General features: G+C 35.4%; 1 protein-coding gene across 1 annotated transcript in view; it reads right to left on the reverse strand.

Moving 5' to 3' along the window:
- FMN1 (formin 1) overlaps positions 1–23950 on the reverse strand; it is a gene marked incomplete at its 3' end in the record, with an annotated part of 90895 nt that overhangs the window by 45613 nt on the left and 21332 nt on the right. The window contains exon 3 of the mRNA XM_010282232.1: positions 18511–18572. Coding sequence (XP_010280534.1) covers positions 18511–18572 — 62 coding nt within the window. The remainder of the gene's footprint in view (positions 1–18510; positions 18573–23950) is intronic.

Below are 23950 nucleotides of genomic sequence, written 5' to 3' on the forward strand. Positions count from 1 at the left end.
ACCATTAATGGGTAAAATAAAAGCTACCCCTAAAAAAAATAAAATAAAAAAAATCAACCCTTCTACTAAAATACATGATATTGCCATGATACAAAAATGATTATGCAACTATCCAAAATATTGATACACTGTAACCTGGAAAGTAAGAGTTTTTGGAATGGCTTTCTGAAGTCTTCCTGCCTTTCTTTTCCCCCGACACCCAGCCCTCTGCTGTATGACTCCAATGGCTTCCTTTTTGCACCTGCTAAGTGACTTGACACGACACAGAAAAAAGGCAGATATATTTTCTGAAATAATACCAACAGCTCAGCCTTGGTCCCATGAGACTCAGGAACACATGAAGCATATGTTCACAGGAAGAAAAAGACCCAAAATTGAATCAGTGTACCGTACTTCCATTAATCGTTACAGTCTCAGATGACAAAGCATGTAATTAATCACAAAAGATGACAACTAAATACTCTCATACAGAATGTAACCTACAGGTTGTCGAAATGTCTTTGAAATGATAACGTGGATTGACACAGACAAATCTCGATACCAATGTGACAGCTTTTCTCTGTGCTCTGATAGGGGACAGAAAGATTACGGTTTCATTTACTACAGTCAATATAGTCAGTTCCAGTCTATACAGTCAGTGAAATGCAATCAGCTGAAGTACGCGTGTTGTGTTACTGCTTTATATAATGTGATTGTATATGGACAAAGACTTTGTAACCATGACATAGAATTGCTCTGATATGAAAAGTTTTAGAACAATTTGTATGTATGAATATGAGGAAACCATAAATCTCTTCACCAATCTACATTCAAAAATGAGTTGCTGGCTTGTTATTAGTCAAGACTTATTTGCACTATAAAAGTCTAAAAAAAATCCCGAGAAGTGTAACAGCAAGGCTTAAAAAAAAAAGTTCTCTAAAATGCTGTTTAGAGCAAGCAACATGCAGAACTTTTGCTTTGAAACTAGCAAGTTAATGCTTCACTGTTAGTGTATAATATTTTTTCGCTAGTGTTTACAGTGCAATTCTACTCTGAAAAGCGACTGTGTAAAAATGGCACGTCTTTAATGAACAAAGCTGTTCTACGTATATCAGAGACAGACCTCTTCTTTAACTGAGAAACACACACTTTTACTAGTTTTTACTCTAATTAGCCTGGAAAAACAACATAGTATAGAGAAAGTGAGCTTGATTTTATTCCCTTCTCTGACTTTACACACTGATTGTTACATCTAATTAGTTACTTATGCCAAACCATGAAAATGAAAAAAATGGGGACAAAGAAGACACAAAGTATCTAAGGATATGGTTTCTAGAAGTGGAAATGCTCCGAGGGGGTTACTAGGAGTGTTTAAAAAAAAAAAAAAAAAGCACATGCAGTATCTTCAAATAAGTCCATCTTGGGAAAAAAATGTAAGAATTATTGAGTTGACGATGAAAAATATTTTTATAGACTTTACAGCTTTTTTTTTCTTAATAGTATTTTGGCCATCAAAGTACTGTGCATAGAAAAGAGAGGAAAAACACATTTTTCACAGGCAGCCTCTGACATTTTCTTTTTGTTCAGTCTAAGTAATTTCATCTTCAGTTTTTGGAAGAGCTCACACTTTTTATTCTTGTATTGTGTTGAAAAGAAAAAAAAAAGTCCTTTTTTGTTAAATCTCTGCCCTTGAAAAAACATACATTTGTTTTAAATTTTAACAACAATCAGAGATTTAGCAAAGGATTTCTCAATGAAAAAATATTAAACCTGTGCCAATTTACATAAAAATCAAAACTCTCTAACAAATACCTCAAAAAATATAATTAGTTACATATGGTATCTCACCATTTCCACGGGTATGCAGTAAAGATTATTCTTACACCTCATAGTAAAAAATAAGCCAGATGACTGACCATTCTCAAATATTCCAAGAACTCTAAATATTTGTATAGGCTATGTATACAGAGCCCAGTTCTCTTTCTGATTTAAAAATACATAGTTTTATAAAGCAAATGTAGCAAAAGTAGTTGGGAGGAAATTTAACCATAGCACATATACAGAACACTGTTTTTTAATATATTGTTGAATATTTAGTTATTTAACAATTATTGGCATTTCAGTAGTTGAGAAAGAAATACAGTGTTATAGCCAGTAATTCTGGAGTACAAAATTATTGGTATAGCACATCATTAAAATATTCCCAGTTACATTGCAACATACAAAATTTAAAAAAAAAAAAAATCACGTGTGTAATTACTTATATAATAGGACTACAGGTGGCTTAAAATTCACAGAACATTTCTAAGCACTAATTCACTTCAGGTTTGATAATTTAAATATTTCCTGTGAAAATATATATCATGTTTGATATGTTATGAAATACAACTTCTGATTTAACAACACCTGCAATTACTTGTAAAGATTGATTTGTGATTCTTTGAACAACCACCATTTCTACAAGGATATATTATGAAGAGGTCCTCAATCTCAGGTTACTTCACTTAAGTAAAACCTATAAATAGACACCAAGCATGTAGCTATTTGATTATACCATAAAAAAATAAGATATTCTTCTTCCAACAACTAAGTTGCACAGTTATTCAACACTGTAGTGAAAGTACATTTTGACAGGCCAAAGTATCCAAAAATCAAAGCAGATCTTTAACAGTTTAACTATTTAAAATGGAACAGTAAAAATCTCTATTTACGAAAAGGAAACCTAGATGATCAAGTTGTATATACTGTTTAAAGAATTTTAATTGAATATTTCATTATATCAGTTACACATTTAAAATGGCACAGAATGCATCCTCCATAATTACTTCCTTCCTTCCTTAATATTTCATAGCCGTACTTAACAGATGGATTGCTTTATTTAAACAATGCATATTCATATAATGAGTGAAGTTGTTAAAAGTTCTATTCCATTATAAAATGCGTATTACTGTGAGCTGAAGGAAGTTGTTACTGAAAGTGTAACAGAAAACAGAAAGCTTGATCCAGTTAACGTAACCAGCCTTTTTAAGACTTATACTATCTGAAGGTCTGACTAATGTAAAAAAGGATTGTCAGCATAACTGTGCAAGTCGTGTGAATTATCTACCAGAAAGAACAAAGTAATGCCATCAACTTGGAATTTTGAATTCACTCCTGAATTTCTCCTTCCTATGCTAATCCACCAATCCAGATGGATACAAAATAAAATAAACCCTTGTATTTCTAGACTGGTATAAAGGGAAGAAGAGAGTAAAGAAGTTTTACTACTACTTCCCTCTTTCACCTTTTTGATTGCACTGAAGTAATTGCTACGACACACTTCATTTCATCTTTTTCCTTGTCAACTTTATAAAAACAAACAGGTAAATGAACAACTGAATGAATGTACGAGAAAGAAATGTATTCAAAAGTAGGTATTTAAAGGCAACCTAAGGAAAAATAATTTTTGAGAAATGCACTATGTTTTGTACTCTGCTGTTATTTCTGGTATTTTCTTATTGTTTGTTAGAAAAACTTCAAAACCAGCAAACTGCACTTCTCAGAATACCGAAAATCAATGAGAAACTGAAGGTATTAACATAATATCTACTCTCGCTACTGCAAAAACATTCAAATCAAGCATGGCATTTTTATGGTGAGTATTTAAATTAACATATTCTTACATTTTCTTTTATGTTTATATGTTTCTAATATTCTTCCAATTCATTGTTTCAGTCAAAACTATTCTTGATGTAGCCAGTAACATGTTCTTCATGCCATTTCAGAATTAGTTTGCATTTAGAACACATTTTGAATACTTCTTTTCCACAGACTCAGTTCTGCATACAAAATTAAGAAAAGTTCTTAACACCTTCAGCTACTCTTCACTCTGCTCCCTCTGTACAGGATCGCAGTTGTACTACCCCTTTGCTTTGCTCCCTGAACTCATTTCCTAGCAAAAAACCCTGCTGGTTTTCTCTTCGTCTTTCCTATTTTATCTTCTATGCGTATTCAACTGTATACTACGTGAGAAACGTGTCACTGAAATGACTATATTCATTATAGGCTTGTTGTCACCCTTAAATTTTATTATATTACTATAAAATGATTCTTCTCTTAAATTAAATCCCATTCCTTAGCAATTTGATTCTTTATATGTGCTTTCTGCCTTCTCTTCCTTCTCTTTACTGTTTTCCAGGACCCAGAATCAATAATAGCCAGGCTACCATCCTTCCAGTCGCAAAGCCTGTGTGCCTGTCTCCAACAAGAAGTGCCTGTCAAAAGATTCGCAAGATTTTGGCCAGTGCATTTGTACATATTGAGTCTAGTAGCTCTACAAAGACAATAAATGAGAAATAGTTGGTTTGTTTTGTTTAAAAATATGTACCAAAAGTTTAAAAAAATAAAAATCCAGAACTGGAACTTATTTTTAATAAGTCTGCTGGCAATGGAATATAGTGGGAGCAGGAATTGATTCAGCTCATTCTTTCACACCAGTGTTAAGCTTTCAGTGACCACGTAAGTATAAAGGTAATGAACATCCCTCCATTTTTGTTCTTATAGGAAGAGTATGAATAGCCATGCAAAGCAGATCTATGACACAAGGGCTCTGTAGCTGTTTTCTAACTAGGACCATGCATCTCAAGGGCCTGTTCCCTACAGGATACAAACCATCCCTTGCATTATGACAGTCCTATATTCTTCTAAGCTTCAGCATTTCCTTTTCCAGCTGTTTGTGGATCTTCGATTCTCTCCTAAATGTTCTGTCCTCTTTTCCATGCTCCTCGCAGAATGATTTCCCAGTTGCCTTAAAGTTTGCTTTCCTCATCCCGATTGCTTTGTGTCTGCTCTGTAAATGTTTCTGAAAAATCACATTCATCTAGGTTTTGTTTCCTGCATATATGCATATCCTCCCCTCAGGCCTTTTGCTGTTAATAACTACCACCCAACCATTATAGATTACACAAATTAACTCACTTAGAGAATTTTGTTATGCAATGCATAGCTCACAACAGCTCATCTCTAGTCTTTGCTTTTCTACAGCTGTCCTATTTACATGTAATTTTACTCAGATGGACCCTCTTATTAAGAGGAAATCCCTCCTCCCCTCTGTAACTGCTAATCAAACACCCAGACAGAACCCTTCATGGGCCCTTGAAATTTTTTGGTAATCTCTCAAAATCCTGAAAATATCATGAATTCCAGTATATGGAAAAATATCTCTAATAATACTCATTGTACTCCACAGCATACTCCATATTTATGGATGCTATTATATCAGCTTTAGCACCTGGTAAGTGATGTACTCTGCTGTGGCATTTCTGTGCCCACAGAGAAATCTCACTGGAATCTAAATCCTTCTTAAATCTGATATATAACATCAAGCAGAAAATTATTAATACCTTGGATTCACTAACTTCTTGCCACAGGTGTATTTACCAAGCTAAAAATGTCTAGTCTAGTCTAAAAAACTAGAAAATATTACTTAATAATGCCAAGTGTTAACAACATGTGCTTAAAGGGGTAAATTTCAGGTTATTAATAAATAAATATTAACAGTAGAGAATTTACCATTTTATGTAGATTTTACATATTTGGTAGTTGACTTATAAAATTCCCGCTAATACTAAAGTTTCTATTCATTTGAATGAATGCTTTAAAAAAGAATAAAACCATGAAAACGTTCAACTGACAAAACCCAATATAAGCCGGCACATATCTCAGGTAGCAGTGAGAAGGGAATACCACACCCACTAGAATTTTGCAAGTAGTGTACAGCAGCTACGAGAGGCCATGTAACACCCAGTATGTGTCATGCCATGCAGAAAGGGAGCGATCCTTGCAGAAAGTGACTGTGGGTTGATTCTTCCTAAATGTAAGCTAGTTTATGCTAGCAAAAATAAAACTTGCACAGTTTGTAAAAAAGGGGTGGCCAGCTAAACTGAGACCTACCTGTAAATTTCTAGGAAAACTGATACTCTCATGGACAATTTCATTGGTAAAATCTCTACATATTGTTAAACTCCATGAAACATTTAAATTCCGCAGAATGGAATGAGGCAATTCAGCATGCAACACACCAATAAATGTAAATGATATACTCCATACAACTTCTCTGAGGCCAAGCTAATTAAAGAATGAAACCACACCGTATGTTAAAAATTCATTTCAAACTTTTGTTGAAGTAGGACCATGAACAATTAACACACTGAATCCAAGCATGATAACAACAGCCTTTCCTATCACAAACATTGTAGTTCCCTATTCTGTTTCTCACTTGCAGCTGCTACCTTAGTCCTAGGACAGCCTAGGTTACTACGTCTGTATAGATACAAAAATGGTAAAAACTGTACTTTGTGGTGATGTTTAAAAGATTATATCCAAGGAGAAGAAAAATAAATTACTGCTATTCAAATATTTTAAAATGCAATATATAAAAATATAGACTGGTATTTAAAATTCTATTTTAGTTACCACTTCTTTTGATGACAATTTACTTTGAAGAAGTTACAATATTTCTCATTTGCCAGGGAAATTATATGAGTCATTACTTTTACTGATACATATAATGATTTGGCATGTAAAATGTGAAAACAATGCAAAAAATGGCTGAAAACAAGTTGAAGATGAAGTTTCAGTGACAAAAACTAGAGAGGCAGTATGGATCCAATAAGAAAACTGATTGTAGTAGAGAGCAAGTTGTCTCTGATCTTGGGAGAATGTTTTTGGACACCTAACAGCTTTTTTATTACTGTGGCTGATTAAAATGAAAAGCCTTACTACTAAAATGTTCTTTTTGATGAGTTTTTTTGCCATGAACTATAGACCTTGCAGTCCAGTGGGATACAAATCCTTTGATCCTGTGCAGTCACATAAATTCAAAGTCGTAAAACAACATTGAATTTGATTTTATTAGTGTGGCTGATGTTGCCAGAATTGTAATGCAACCTTGTTTTTCTTCTCCTTTCTTCCTTTTCTTTTGGGGAGGGGGTGCAGGGGAAAGGAGAGTTTACTGTCAACATTGTTTCACAGTATAAAGAACTAATTTCTTTGGCAACCAGACTTCAAGATTAAGCCATTATAACAAAGCTTTGTAATTACATAGGAAAGTAATGATATATATCACATTCTGCTAAGTTGCAACCAATGATTTGGTTGAAGCAAAAGTCGAAGCAAAAAGCAGTGTTAAGTACAACACATAGAAAACAGTAAGCAAAGATAAACTTATATATCTATAGAAGGATAACGGGCAACAATGAACACTACTTTTCAACAGGAAATATTCAGTGAAATAGTGCTATGAGAATAAAATACAGTAACTGTACATTTATAGAAATTGAAGACTTGCACTCTGTATGAACATAATTTTTCTCTAAAACTTCTAAGAGTACCTACACTGAGGAGATGACTAGCCTCTCCACCAATAGATAGAGAGTTCACATGTGCAATGAAAACAGCTAAAAGATTTTGAGGTGTAGGAAGCCATTCACTTCCCTAGCTATGGAGGGAAATTAATTTTCTGGGGCCTTTCTGACACAAGATATCAAAGTAACAACACAGGTTCAATTTTACTTTAAGGAACATAGTAATCTAAAAGAGTAATTCTCTGATGCTTACAATTATCACATTCCTCACGTGTTATAAAGAGGGACCTCAACATGTCAAAGCAAATGGATTGCTTGCTGAAACAGTCTTTTCTTCAACAAAAAATACATTATACTACAAAAAATACTTCCTCTTTCTCTATAGCAAAGGACATGAAGGCAGTGTTTAATTTCACATTCAGAAGTCAACAGTTTTCATTGTTACACACTTTCTATGGCAGGACAAAAAAAAACCAATCTATTTCTTTCCTCACAACTTAGTTACAGAAAAAACTTTTCCTACTGACAATGTAATACTTGCCTCAATTACAATGATTAAAGGGAAAATTCAAACTGCAGATATCTTTGTCAAGGCAAAGTATATGAGGAGATCCTACACACACAAGGTTATCTTTCATGACTTGTATCTTAGTTTAACTAGGAAGCTTCCAATTCTGCAGACACTATCACAAACATTAGTGGTAAAAACAGAAGACAGTCTTTAAACATTAAGCAATCAGGTAACCTTTAGAAGAAAACTCAACACTGTGTTCATAACTAGTCTTCTTTTTAACATTGTAGAGAACTTTATGCTACACTTAAGAGACAAAGACACCAGTACACTTATCCAAGATACAGCTTATGAACTCTAGAGATTCTACCTGGAAAAACAGAAGCATAACATCAATTACAGAAATGACCCTGTAATTGTGTAGAAGACATACCTACTTTAAACTAAGGTATACTACATGCTAACTATGCTTCGTCACATTATTCTAGAATTTCCCATTATGGAATTTGAAGCAAATATTGCACACACAAAAATGTGTTAAAAAAACAACCATGGTCGATTACTCAAAAGGGAAAACTACAAGTATGGTCGTCAGAGCAACCTTAATTTTCTCCCTCTCTGTCAATGTTTCCATGTAGTGCATCTACACAGAAACCTTCTCTTTCACAGAACCAGTGTCTCATTCAGTGAACATGATGGGAGTTATTCCATACCTTAATTAAAAAACGTATTATGAAAAAGCTCCAAGCTTTAAAAGGCTTCTGCAGTATGTGTGCTGAAGTTGAAAGGTATATAATGAACAAAACATGGAACCTCAGGAAGAGACACAACAGTACTATAGTAAAGGCATGATAATGCTGATGTGGAAAAGCAGATTCTACACTTGCTCAAACTGCAAAGTTCCTGCAAGATGAATCACAAGTCATTTTAGTCACTGTTTCTGAGGTGGCAACCAATGATACACCTCATTTTCTAAGCAACTGTCTTGAGATTCTGGGATCCAATTTACAGTTGCAAAGGAAGTTAAAAATGAACTGTGATATGAACATACATGCAAACGTAAGCATCCTAATAAATTTGTTATACCTTAGGTCTCTGTGCATAAAATATGAGTAATAATAATACATGCCTATCTGAATACATATTGTAAAATCCAATTTATACATATGAAACATCCTGACAGATGAAAGCTTGTGACACTGGAAAATCCATAATGAAACTATCTATATTCAGATCACATTTTGATTAATAAACAAGGGAGGGCATTACTCACTGACCAACAAAAATAAAATCAAATGCTGAATAGACTGTATTCATTCTAGGATCCATATTCTGGGGGAAACTGTCCACTTACAAGTAAAACTGGTATCGTGATGCCCAGATTCACGTCTCTGCAAGCTGTCTCCTATAGTCTTCTGTCTTAACTTCCAGACTACTTCTTTCCCCCCTCCAGCTTGCCAGTCTCATCACAGTATGGGTACACAACATTTTCTACCTCAAGCTCCACCTTTCACATCTCCCTACATCTTTCCAGCTCTTGTAGCCTGCTTCAAATTCCAGTGGCTTTTTTTCCCCCCATTGCCTCATCATCAAAAAGGGGGTCAGGAGACAGGCTCCTAGATTTCAGTTTCAAAGCATCCTTGGAAGGGTGATCCCCACTAACCAAGAGTAACTTCTGACACCCATTAATCAGTGGAACTTAGTTTTGCCCCAGTGTTATTTTATAACAACTTTGGTGGCTTTGGTATCTTTGATGGTTTTGTGGAAATGGCACATTAAAACTTTGGTCAGCACCAGAAGATGCAATAGGTACAATGAGCACCAGATTTGAAAAGTCAGAAGCTGCTAAAATCTGAAGTCTTTACCGAGTATGAGAAAAAATAGTTTTGTTTCAGAAGTTTTAACTTACAATTTCAGATACATTCTCCCTCTATCAGCAAAATGTTCATCCTTGCCAAATTTGTCTCAATTCTAAAACCAGGACTATTAGAGGCAGAGTTTTTAAACTACAGAAAATTTTGTATTTCATTCAGAGAAATGCTTTACAATTATTAGATTCAAACAAACATCTGGTGTAGTACATTTCAAAAAGCAGATAATTTTGGCAAGGAGGCACGGGGTACATGTTTTCAAAATCAAAATGGTAAGATAACATTCATACTACTTAATTTTTAGTGGCTTTTATACTCCCATGATCATATTTCACTTAATCTCTCTTGTAGACAATTGTTTCATATGTTAACAGAGGTCTTCCAAATCTGTCAAAATAAAATGTCATCATGTTCACAGTATGTGTTCTACTTTATTCTCTTGAGCGCTTAACATACTTACTTAAGGTGACTCAATTAACTTTCACAAACTATGATAAATGCAGGGGTTTATAATGATTTTTTTTAGAAGAGTTTCATTTTAGCCCTAATTAAGCAGAGTGTTTTGTAATGGGTCTAAATTTGAGCAGGAGCTCAGTCTTGCTGAAGTTTTAAAGCTATAAATTATCTTGTTGATTTCTACGCACATTTTAACTATATAATACCATGTCCGTGTCCATGTGCTGAAACAGAGTTAAAGAAATTTTCACTATATTCAATATATGGAACATGGTCTGTGGTAACTTCTTAAATAAACAGGAGAATCCTTGGATCAACATTTGGAACTAACAGCATTCTGCAGCTGACATGAAGTCTAAACAATCCAAGTTCTTACAGTGAAATTGTATTGATGAAAATAATAGAGTGGGAATAAGACATGAGAAATAGCAGCAAAAAAAACCAAACAATACAACAGAAGAGTCTTCCTGGATATTCAAGCTATCTGATAAGAAAACAGTAACAATGTAAACATATGATTAAAGGAAAACAAGGATGAAAAGCACCCCTTGCATTAAAAATATGGAAAATAGGAAGTCAATAGGGAAGAGGAGAGAAAGTTGCTTAATGTAAGCATCAGAGCACAGCAGAGAGACTTAAAACTTCATCAAGAATTTGATTACATAGAGTGTGACATGAATACAGGAATTACAATGTGGAAGTTTTAAAAACATAGTTAAGCACTGAACTAGGGCATATCTTCACACAACATGAAGAATCGTTTCAAGCTTCCTTTCTGAATGAAGATGCAATTGTCAACAAGTGGTTCCAAAGAGATTAAAGTGCTTCCTGCTAGCTCTTTGTGTGCTTGTAGGCACCCTGTAGAAAGTTATTGCTTTATTGCTCTTGTCCTTTGCTATCATTCCCTAGTCTGCTACTCCACCTTCTCTAGCACTGGTCATGCAAACTTTTCATTACAGGGTGATTTTTCTTCTGCTGGAATTCTTCTATTTCAGGAAATACATATTTTAAAGATAAACTTGCTCCCATTGTCTGGGAGCCTTGAGAGTACCGAAATAGGTATTTTAATACAATTTCATGGGATTTCAGTCCCTTCTTTCTCATATTTTTTATGCTTTTCTCAATCTTTATATTTTCACTGTCTTGCACTGTAGGCTCCACACTGAACAGTGAGAATTCCTACATGAGGACAAAGTAGCCAAGAAGAAGATTCTTAAAGACACACAGTACACACAGTGGTGAAACCATACATTTAGCAGCTAAGCACAAAAGACTGAAACATTTCAAGTTAGGCAAGAGTAGTATCAATAATTAACTGCAAGCTGGGAGACCTTCATCAGTAACACCACATGGAAACGCTGAAAAGCTTGAACTGCTCATTAGGAAAGACTGACTAATAAACCCTTGCTGACCTTGGCTGCTCCTTTGAGCTGCAACTCCACTTCACCAGACAGAAGCATACATGATACAGATTTTCTTCCATTTGTGCATGCTGGGACATGAAAATCCAGCAAAGAACACACAAGGCAGCTAGCCACCTTACAGATGCATTTCATTTTGTCAAGGTTAAAACCAACAATCTCAGCATCCTGAAGCAAAATTTTATTACCAAAAGTCAGCATATTATCCACTTCTTAAATGTTGTTTTGTTAAGTACTGTGGCATATCAAAGCTTTCAACACTATTCGTCATTGGCCCCCATATTTTAATAGCCGATTCCAAAATATAGTGACTTCTGATAAATTGTGAAATCTCTATCCTACGCCAAGAATTCAGATATGCACAGGGTGGGCATGGGAATTAAAAAATTTCTTTTTTTCCAGAAAGGAATGATAAAGATCCCTACCTAAGAGCATCCAGGTCAGAAATTTTTCAGTTGAATCTGTTCCAAAAAATTACACTTTGTTGTAATAGACTATGTACAAAAGAGAAGATTTAGACAAATTCAAATATTATTTTACAATGTTTTGATTTGGTGTTAAAGCATCTAATATTTTACACTCTTTATTCACTTTTACATATAAGTAAAACACATTTTAAATTGTCAAAATAAAAGTGAAATTACCCACTTTTTTATAAAAGAGTTTTTTTGAGAAGCATTCTGGCATACAACAACTTTCAACACTATTCAACATTGCCTCCCACAGTTGAATTACAAATCTCAAAATGTAGCAGGGAGAAGCAGCACCTTTTGTCATACTCATGTTATAATTAAAGAGCAATGGAAGCATTCACAAATGGAAGCTCACTGACTGTGAGGGAAAATGAATGGACAAGTAAAAAGACAAAGGGCCAGGGAAGGACTTATGACGCATGAGAGATGTAAAAAGAGATTTGTAAAAGAATGAGAAGTTTGTCGCATAGGTGAAGCTTTATTACTTCACTCAGTAACTGAGAAAATATTTTTATGCCTTTGTGGTCTCAGTACAAAATAAAAATGAATATTGACTGGTGCTATGACTTTCCCTTTCACGTTCCTTTCTTCCACATTTTCCAACCTTTCTCTGTGGCACTTGGAGGCATTGGTCTTTAATCTCAATTTATGATACGAAATTGTTTTCAAAGTTACGGAAGTTCTGTGAAAAGGAAATTACTTTCTACCCACTTCTACATTTCAGCTCTTGAAACCTTCACAAAAATGCTAAAATACAAACATTACTAAGCAGACCACAAAGGTCACTATGAACACCCCATGACACATTCTTCTCTAAATGAGGCCAGCCTGTTCTTTCATAATGTCACAGGCAGTTATACACCAACTGCATTACCATTCACTATTTCTTAACTTTCAATAATACGTTCATAACTATGTTAGATGCAAATACAGGTATTTCTTTCTAAATTTGCTACAAGATACTTTGAGAGATGTAGAAATATTATTTTATTATATAATATTTATTGCATACTTTACAATCTATCTATAGTTTATATTTTATTGTTATATGTATTCTTATTTCTTATAGAGTGCATTATATAATGTGCATCATATAATATATAATAATATTATTTAAAAACCTGTGATTCATGGCTAGAGACACTATTATTCTCAGTTTGGGAGCTGTAGTGAGTTGCTGGAAGCCTAATAACCTGCATCAGAGAGAAAGAGCCATGCACACGGTACACAGTTATAGGACAGCTTAGGACTTTGATTCCATCTTCCAAAATTAGTATTAAACTTCCATGTAACTGAAGACGAAAGGATATTTGGTACCTTTGTGCTACAGGGAAGAAGGAGAAATTAGGGAAAAGGAAATAACTTTTTTTACTCATATTATCAAATGAGTTTACAGGGGAAAAAAAAGTATGCTGCACCCTTGTGCAGCGATGTGTTGGATTAACTATGAAACACTGTAATCAGAATATTGACTTGAAGTTAATTCATTCCCTTCAGAAGTCAGTAGTCCATTTACAACATTTTTATTTAATATCTAACAACCAACTAAGTAGATGCCAACGACTTAATATTAAATAAAAATATTGTAAATGGACTACTGACTTGGTTCTGTAGGAAAAATACTATTAAGGTGATGACAGCTACTACTTATCCATTAAGCAACTGCAATTCTAGTTCCATAATGTGCAAGCTAATTTCTGACCTAAAACTAAGACTGCGCCAGCTCCACAAATAGTGGGCAGGATGTTACCACCGCACATACTCTCACAGTTTAGAAGGAAGTATGAAATTTGCACACGGAGAGAAGCTGTGACAGCCTTTGGGAACTACTTGTGAAAGGCTTAGCTGACATCTAGCGGCAGGAGCAGGAAAAGTAAAAAATTCAACAGTGGAGAACAGAAATCGTTTTTTGTCTGAAAAAATGTATCATTCAATTTTTTTTAAAATAATAGGTGAAAAATTCAAGAAATGCTCTGAACACAGCAACTATTAAATGTACTTAAAAGTAAACCAGTAAAAACTAAGTATTTATGTCTACTGTATTACCCTTTCTAAAGATTATCTTTATGTGGATGATTCAGTTGAATTATGTACATTAATGAACCAATTAAGAGCTGTTATGAGTTATTCTGATTGTCATGCGATACGATACGGTACAGGTTAATCAATAATAGACTCAGTGCAATAAATATTGTAATCTTAATTTAATTAAGATGCACGCTACATGACTAGAATTGATTTCAAGTAACATAAAAAAAGGAACAAAGCTTCAAGTTACTGTGGCAGCATAAATATGGCAACATAAAATAAACACAATATTGTCATTCACCCTCCCTATCCAGTGATTGTTTTACGTCCTACATTCACTGCAACTTCAACTCTCTACAGAATGAGCATCAAGCCTCTCAAATTGGTGGTAAAACTCTGATTGTACGCTGGGGATTCCATCTGAAGGTTATAGGAAATTAACATAACAATAACAAATCTTAGAGAATAAAAATCCATTACGAAATTCATTCACATAGTCAAGGAAAAAATAACTTCCAAAAGAAATAGTACAGAAGTATAGAACACCTTCTATTGCTAAAGAGTAAACAGGTCTTTCACAAGCCACTATATACAGGTTTCAAGGGATATGTTCTGGATAAGTTTGTTTGCTTTCACTTCCAGAGGACAGTTTAATAATTTTTTCAGAACTTTTCCCTAAAGACTTTTCTAGGCATTTTAGGAATAACAAAGAATAAGGGTCTCCTAATGTTTTACAGAGAAGGTACGATGATACCTTCTTAATAAATACAAGAGATGGGATTTGGATCAACTTGCAAAAGAGCGGGTTCAGAGAAATTTCTGTCTCTAGGTTCCTTCAGCACGTAGTACAAAAATCACATTTAACCCAAGCATTTCCAATAGTTGGGATATCTACCACCATATTTTTCTGTTATACTCTTAAAGAATAAAATGCAACAAGTTATTACATTAAATCATGACACAATTTACTTCCCTATATGTTCCCATATGAAATTTTATAAAGTGAAGTTCCATATGTACAGCAGTATGTGGTAATTCATATTTTTTTTATCTTAAAATATATCTTTCCTTTCCTTTAAATAATGAAAAGCCACAAGAAAGAGAGTATACAGACAATGCCTGGCCTTCTCTAATGCATTCCATTTTTATCAGTGCAAATGCTGGTAACATAAAGCATGAACAAAAATCATGTCCCTTTGCTGTTATATTTAAATATTACAGACTGAACTGATTTCAGGGAAAAGTAGTAATTTTTAAATTAATCACAAAACCCAGGAAAAATCCTTTGAAATTAAAGACAAAACAATAAAGGCTAACAACAGAGATGCAGAGAAAAAATTTTTGTTCCTTAAAATATTTGAACATCAGGGACACAGGAGAAAGAACCTCTTAAAGTAGACAGGCTATATAAAAAAAAGGGAAAAAAGTTTGAAATTACACCCTTTCATTTAGAAAACTACTAAAACTTAGAAGCTGAACTAACAATTTATGATTTACCAAAGCAGCAGGACCATGTAGCAGCATCTGACTCTCAGATTTCACACACTATAAAAAAATAACATGCTGCAGTAAGATTTGACATTCACTTCACAAAATGAATAACTTAGTGTTGACCTTCTTCAGACACAGGATATATTAAGAACATAGGAAATCAATATTTTCAGCCCAAGTGTTTTTAAGATTATTAGTCTGGCACTATACAGAAATTTTCACATGGCATTCTACATGTTCCAGAGAAATAAACAGCTCAAAAACAACTGTACAAACAAAAAGGATGCGTCTATGACAGGTCATATTCCAGTAGGAGGAATTCCTTGCCAAGGACATACAGAAAAAGAACAGGAACACTAGTCAGATGGCGTAGCATTCAGAAGTCACAGAAGCATGCGTATAGTACATCAGTACTATATACCACAACCTGTGTGCAGACTCTCTTTCAGGAAACCCTTAAGGCATTAATTGCTGGAAATGGTATACTAGGGCAACATTTCTCAGTAATTTAGTCACTATGCATCTTTTATGAACGTGATGCCTTACACCAAGCTGGGCTGAGGTGCAAAAATCAAGCAGCACACTGTTAAGGAAGGGGCATGGAGGCAGCCGTAGTAGAAGCAACAAGGCAGAGACAACAAAGTCACTCAGAGTTGCCAAAAAAACCCAAATCAAAACAAAAAGCACCATACAGGAAGAAGGCATTACTCTTACACTCTGAATTTCTTGTAAGTGTTTTCTAAGCACCCAGTGCTGGTCGCTGGAGACAGGATACTGGCTTCATCTGGCCTTTGGTATAGGAAGTTTTTATATCCTTCAATATTGTAAAATGAAAAATCACATTACGTCTCAGGAATCATCGGTCTTACAAAGTTACAAACAGAATTCTGTGCAAGGTGTCCAGTAACTTATGAGTAACTCCAAAATGGAAAACCAAAAATCTTGTCTGAATTATGTCTTGCATACAATAAGCATAAGTATTATTTTTCTGAATCAATTATTTTCCTGATCGTCATGATGTAGACTTTACAATTCACTGCTGTTACCTAAAAGGCCTACAAAACATTTATATCACCTTTTCTGGTTTGAGTTTGGAACTATATAGTGTAAGATAAAACAGTACCAAACATGAAAATAACTGCCAAATACAAGCAATGTAAGAAAACACGATCTGTAGGACATTGCTGCTAAGAATGCAGAAGTTTTCTGCTACTAATCATGGACAGCAAATATTTGCATTTTAGCTCATTTCTAATTACATTTACATACATAGATGACGAGATTTTATGGTGCTGAAAGTTAGATCACAATTTCACTTTTCTGGAAACAACCCACTCACAATTTCCTTACTCTAAACAAGGTTATATATTAACACAACTAATCATTAAGACATGATGATATTTGAGGAAAACTCAAATTATCCAGATAAAAAACAATATTCTGATTTAAAAGAGAATGTTTGTATCATTCAAAGTTATGAGCAGAAAATAAATTAATCTACTTTTTCTCCAGTGCCTTTCAGAAAAGAAACTGTGCAAGATGAACATTCTTTTAATGAAAGATTAAATTGGAGAGATGTGCGATTTTTCATGGATGCGTGCCAAGTACCTGTCTTCTCTGCCTCTACAGCTTCCAGGGCTGCTGGAGGTACACAAACATATTTTTGTTTCTCATCAAGACTGTATTCTCTGAAATACCCTCTCAAAATGAATAAATCCCCCTTGCATCCATCTGCTGTGGGAGAGTTATGCTATTCTTCATAAGAAACATTATTAATAATATTTATTGTACATTGCTGTTGTATTGACTTTAGTGCTAGCTTGTATTTCCCTGTCCTGAATTTTAAGAGGTGCTGCACACACAAGAAACTCTTTGCCTGTCCTGTCCACTCCACAAGCTGCTACCATCATTCCACCCCCTTCTACGCAAAGATGCCACTGAGCTTTCTCAACTTCACAGGCTTTACATCCACTATGTCCTGGCCTTTGTGCAGACACAAAGACATAAATACTCTGTGTAATACAAATCTGGTACTCGTACTAGTCTGATGATTGCTATATATGATCTGCCCAATGACATTGTCAATGTATCAATACACTGGATTATCAGACTCCTTGTGTTAGTAATTTGCTTTTTTCTATTCCATTCACCTTAATGATGACAAAGAAAATATGGAATGTTTTGTACTTGACTTGTACACGAAGGATTTAGCATATGGACCTGTATCAGAACACAGTGCAGCTACATGTAAGAATGTATCATAATTGGTGAGAAAAGGAAGATGCTGTTAATTTTTCTTCAAAGTAGGACTGCTCAACAAATTCACTTTAAGTTATACTGCCGTTTAAGTTCCTGCTTTTATGAAAAAAAAAAAAAGAATTCCTTGTAATATTTCACTTTGCTTAGCAGAGTCAATCATGCCAACAGAAAGTAAGTTCTAATATTAAACTTTGTTATTTCTGTTTTTAATAATTAGACAGTTGGTGAAGTTTACATTTCCAAACCCAGACATGGTACAGTACAAAATTTCAGGAAGTCTCACAAATGGAATTATCATGCTTTTTTTTTCAGTCTAAAATTACAGAAAACTGCTTCTACAGAAGTATGTTTCACTGAGAAAGACTATTAAATGCCAGTGCCTTAACATAATAAGCAAATGTAACAGTACTGCACTGCTGAGTTAGAGGGAAGAATTTAAGAGTACAACAGTAAGTAAAACTACAAAAGGGAAACATATAAAACTGCTTTTTGCCATCAGATATGAGTGCATATATGGATTTTAATTAGATTAATTTTAACTGAGTTGGCAGTCAACTGAAAACAACTTTAGAAAAAAACAATTAAATTCTTAACATTTGGAAAATACATGTTTGCACTACTTAAATCAGTAAAATGCACTAGAGTCAGGGAAAGAAAAAAATAATTACAAAAGTATACCTTTAATGTTTCAATTTCTTCTTTGTGTTCTCTCTTTAAATGCAAAATGGCAGCCTGATACTCTGTAAAAATTAAAAAAAAAGTACATTCCATTAGAGTCAGAAAACAATGTGCCATCTTCAGCATAGTGTATTTCATACAACACTGTCGGTTCCAGAGTACAGATGTAGGCTCTCAAAAAACTTTTTACAGTGGTGATGGAAAAGAAGATCTGAACACAGTAATTAGCATTATCTTCTGAGACCACATGGCCAGATTTTCCATGGCTTCTGAAAGCAGAGAATAAAGCAGAGAGGTCTTCCATGCTGAGAGGGGAAAACTGGAGGAAGATGCATCAGACTGAAATAAGTGGAAACTTTAGTTTTGCAGATAAATGTAGAGCTGATGGGATATTATGACATACAAATCCATGCACACACACACATGAATTCTGAAAAAAAAAAAAAAAAAAAAAAAGGAATTAAATACAATGATTTAAACTGAACTGTAGACATACTATCACTATACACAGGCAAAAGGATAAAAGAGTAATCACAAATACAAATGAGGACCTGGAAAAGTACCAAACAACAAGAGATACAAATAATTCTTTGTCTTAATTCTATTAGATAAGGTTAATCACAGGGTTTAAGTACCTTCACAAGGTACTAAATAGCTCTGCCACTTAGTGAGAATATAACAAAACCCAAAGGTCTAACAAAATTGAAAGCATGAAACTTAAAGCCAGAGAAATTTAAATCAGTAATGAAAAAATGAGGAGGTTGGGCATTGATTACACAGGTTTAGTGATGGCTGTAATGTTATGGTGTAGATTTACCAAAAGGACTTCTAGAACCTGGGTCTCGTACCATGGTTTCCCTCAATCCATACCATGGCTACATTTGGCAGACAAAGAAAGAGAAGACCTTTCATTACAGCTGTGTAATGATTTAATAGAAGCCTGTCTTCTGTAAGACACTGGCCCAGAAGTTAAAGCCCTCCAAAAGAAGCAACTGGAGTTCATTCTTAGACCATCAAAGCCCCACTTCTATCTGCTTCCAAATCAAAATTAATCCAAAAGTGGATTTCCAGTTCCCTGGTTTGGCCTCTGCTTTCTAGACTAAAAAAGGAATCAAATCCTAATTTAAACAAGGATTGAAAATAGTCCAAAGACTTTAAATTTTACTGTCAATGTTCTCTAACACTAAGGGGTTTGTATGGTTCCTGGAACAGTAGAACCAATAAAACAGCATTAGAACATCAAAGCATGGACCAAAGCACCAGATGAGTAAAATATTCCAGTGCTTAGGTGCCTCTCCCCCCTTCTTTTTTTCTTTTTTCTCTTGAGAACACATGGAAGAAGGAGGAGAGGAAAGGAAAGATAACCTGGTCATCACCCTGACATCTGTATGACATGGAAGCTTTTAATGCAAAGTTATTTTTTTCAAACACAGGTGAAACTATACGCAAGCAGCTGAATTGATATAAAAAATCAAAAACAAAAGGGATCGATATTTTACAAGACACAAAATTTAAAAAATTGATTAATTCCAACTAGTAATAGTATTGTCATGGTTTAGCCCCAGCCGGCAGCTAAGCACCACGCAGCCGCTGGCTCACTCCCTGCCCCCAGTGATATGGGGGAGAGAATTGGAAAAAAAACTTTGTGGGTTGAGATAAAAACAGTTTAATAGGACAGAAAGAGAGAAAGAAACAACAATGATAACAACAATAATAATAACACCAACAAAGGAATGTACAAGAACAAGTGATGCCCAATACAGCAATTGCTCACCACCCCGTGATCGACAGCCCATCCCTGAGCAGCGATTTTCGTCCCCCGGCCAACTCCAGTTTATGTACTGGGCATGACGTCATATGGTAGGGAATATCTCTTTGGCCAGCCTGGGTCAGCTGTCCTGGCTATGCCCGCCCCTGCCAGCTTCCCCTGCACCCCCAGCCTGCTCGCTGGCAGCCCAGCACGAGAAGCTGGGCTGTCCTTGACTACTTAGCAACAACCCAAAACATCAGCACATTATCAACAGTTTCTCATCCCAATTCCAAAACATCGCCTCACACTAGCTTCTGTGAAGAAAACCAGCTCTATCCTGGCTGAAACCAGGACAAGTATCTGCATAAACTCTTCCTTCCTTGCCTCTACTTAGAGCTTTCCATCATGGGAAAACTGCCTGACTGCTCTGCTGAAATCACAACTGCTTAGGTCTATGGACTTTTGGATTTCCTGATGTTAATTCCTTTGACTGGTTGATATTCCCCCTGGATACAGGCTCTGCTTATCCATTCACCTAAACAGGATTTAACAAAACAGCTGCCTCAGCTCCCCAGAAAAAGTTGTGACCCTTATGGCACCTCAGGTGGTTAAGCACTCAAGTTTGCAGGGCATGAACCTTATGAACATCCTGACTTGAAGTTTAGCTCTTTAAGGTCACATGAGAACTAAAGCAAACAACAGGTTTTGAAAATGTTGCTAACAATCAGTTCTTAGTTTGGCTAAGAGAAGGATACAGATCTAGAGATTTCTTTTAGCAAAAGATCTGCTTTCAATGTGGGATTGCCCAATGCTTAACATTCTTCGGGATTCATTGGGTAAGAGAGTCATAGCTCACGTATGCTGACATAGACCTGCACTGGCACCAAAAGCAGATTTTTCACCATCTCCACCCATTCCCAAGCCTCTATTGCTTATCTTCTTATCTTGGCATAAACGTTTCTGCAGTCAGAGAATGATGGAAGAACCCCCATAGATGAAACCTAACACAGCATAAAAAGTTAGAGTTCTCAAAAAATTAAGTGTATGTCATTTTTGTGACATTTTGCAAGATACCATCATTTTAAGTTATTTAAGTAGGCACGTGTTTTTCATTACTTCTCCTAGCTGACAGCTCCGAAATAAGTTCTAGAGATTGCTTTGTTTTATCAGTTTGTTCTAAAGCAGAGGTAAGATAGGGAGTAGCAAATCTTTTATGGTTTACTTATTCCTTAAAAATATGCTTAAAAAGTACTAGATTATAAGAATTAATAAACCTAATTAATTAAGACACTGCTACTGCATAAAAGCAAGTGTACATAAACTGATATACTGTAACCTATTTAATAGATTGTCTGCTATGCAATAAAATGACATTCTACAGCATAAGTTTCTTTCTACCATTGTATTTCCTTCTTAACTAGATGAAACTATCTATTGGATAGAAGTAGACACCCAGTGAAGTACCTTTCTAAATCTCCTCAAGCAAACACTTATTTTTGTGTGTGAGATATTACAATGAAAAAGAAATCACATCACAATTATAGTTTTGTGTAATACAAATTGTCATGTCCGTTCCTTCCATATTTTTTTGTGAAGTACCTTAATTTGGTATAATTCTACATATATACTTAACATCCCAAGAAAATATGCTGCACACAGACATGGCAATCTGAATCGTTAAAACACTGAAGAATTTGACTAGAAAGAATAAATGCGTCCATATAATTCCAAAAATCACTTTCTGAACATATTAGCAACAGAATAATAAAGTTTAATTATGCAATGGTGTTGGGATGCTTTTTAGAATGCTAAAATCTCAAAGTAAACAATAATGACATGTTAGTGGAAAGAACTGTATTGCAAACAAAATATACATCAGGCTTTAAAAAATACTGAGTTCTTAAATTCCATTTAACTCACAAAACAGATTAATCTAGACTACAGAAACAATCCAGAAATACTGTAAACTCTAAATTATCCATGAGTGATTTGTCTAGGTTACAAATTAACTATGCCAAAGTTTAAGAAATCTGACAGGGCTGTGTGCAGCCAGCCTGATTCTCACATAATCATTGTAACTCATCCAGCCTTATTAGTTAAGACACATAATGTATGTGGATAGTTCTCAGAGCCAGCTGAGCTACAAGGTTGCAACTGAACTCTATGATCTCCCACTTCCTGGTGCTGCAATACCTTAAGGTCCTTCAAGACTGAGATGGAAATAAAGCTTCTAATAGCAGAACCAGAGAATGGCTGAGGTTGGAAGGGACCTCTGGAGGTATCTGGTCCAACTCTCCCCCTAGAGCTGCCTGCCCCAGGACCATGTCCAGACTGCTTTTGAATGCTTCCACAAATCTCCATCCTCATCCTCTGTGGGCAACCTATGCCAGTGCTTAGTCACCCTCAGAGTAACAAAGTGTTTCCTGATGTTTAGCTGGACGCTTCTGCATTTCAGTGTGTGCTCACACTGATCCTCTCACTGGGCACCACTGAAAAGAGCCTGACTCCCTCTTCTTTACACCCTACTTTATAGAGGCAAGCTGATCTTACGTCACAAGGTGACTCTACTGTATTCCACGCCAGCACATCCTCCAGTTTGTATAATGTCAGGGGAGTTGTATTTTCTGAGGTTTTAAAGTCTTCCATTACGCTGGATAACAGGAGGTTGATTGTACAAACATCCTATAGTACTTGCCTGGTCTCCAAACAGCCTGCCAGGAAGACAGTGGCTTTAGGGCATAAATAATTTAGCTATCCCCAATGCAGATACTACTCTGAAGAGCTTCTGAAACAAACATGTGCTGGTTTTGGCTGGGATAGAGGTAATTTTCTTCATAGAAGCTAGTATGAGACTGTGTTTTGGATTTGTGCTAAAAACAGCTGATCTGATAATAGAGGCATGTTTTTGCTATTGTTGAGCAGTGCTTGCACAGAGTCAAGTCCTCTTCTGCTCCACACACTACCCCACCAGCAAGTAGGCTGGGGGTGCACAAGAAGCTGGGAGACAACACAGCTGGGACAGCTGACCCCAAGGGATCAAAGGGATATTCCATACCATATGACATCATGCTCATCATATTATGCTGGAGGAAGAAGGAAGGGAGGGACATTTAGAGTTATGGCTTTTACCTTCCCAAGTAACTGTTACACGTGATGGAGCCCTGCTTTCCTGGGGATGGCTGAACACCTGCCTGCTGACAGAAGTGGTGAATGGATTCCTTGTTTTGCTTTGCTTGTTTGCACAGCTTTTACTTTACCTATTAAACTGTCTTTATCTCAACCCACGAGTTTTCTCACTTCTACTCTTTCAATTCTCTCTCCCATCCCGCCGTGGGGGTAGTGAGTGAGCAGCTGCGTGGTGCTTAGTTGCTGACTGGGGTTAAACCAGGACAAAACAAATCAGATACAAATCAGATGGCAAGTGCTCCTATCCTGAAAAATGACCACAAGCAAATTAGCATTTAATTACTGAGAAAACAATTAAAAACCTTAGTCCTTTACATAAGGCAAATAAGCAAAAGAGTAAACAATCTCACTACATAAATTCAGCTCCAACCAGTTCTAACTCTTAATTTTGCTTTACTACTTTTTCCTTTGTTTTGGACTCCATCCCAAGAAAAATTAATAAATGATGCAATTTGTTGCCCATTTGGGCATACTCTTTACTTACGCAACTTGATGCATCCTTCA

This window comes from Phaethon lepturus, unplaced genomic scaffold (assembly GCF_000687285.1).
Source record: "Phaethon lepturus isolate BGI_N335 unplaced genomic scaffold, ASM68728v1 scaffold622, whole genome shotgun sequence".
In the NCBI taxonomy this organism is placed as follows: domain Eukaryota; kingdom Metazoa; phylum Chordata; class Aves; order Phaethontiformes; family Phaethontidae; genus Phaethon; species Phaethon lepturus.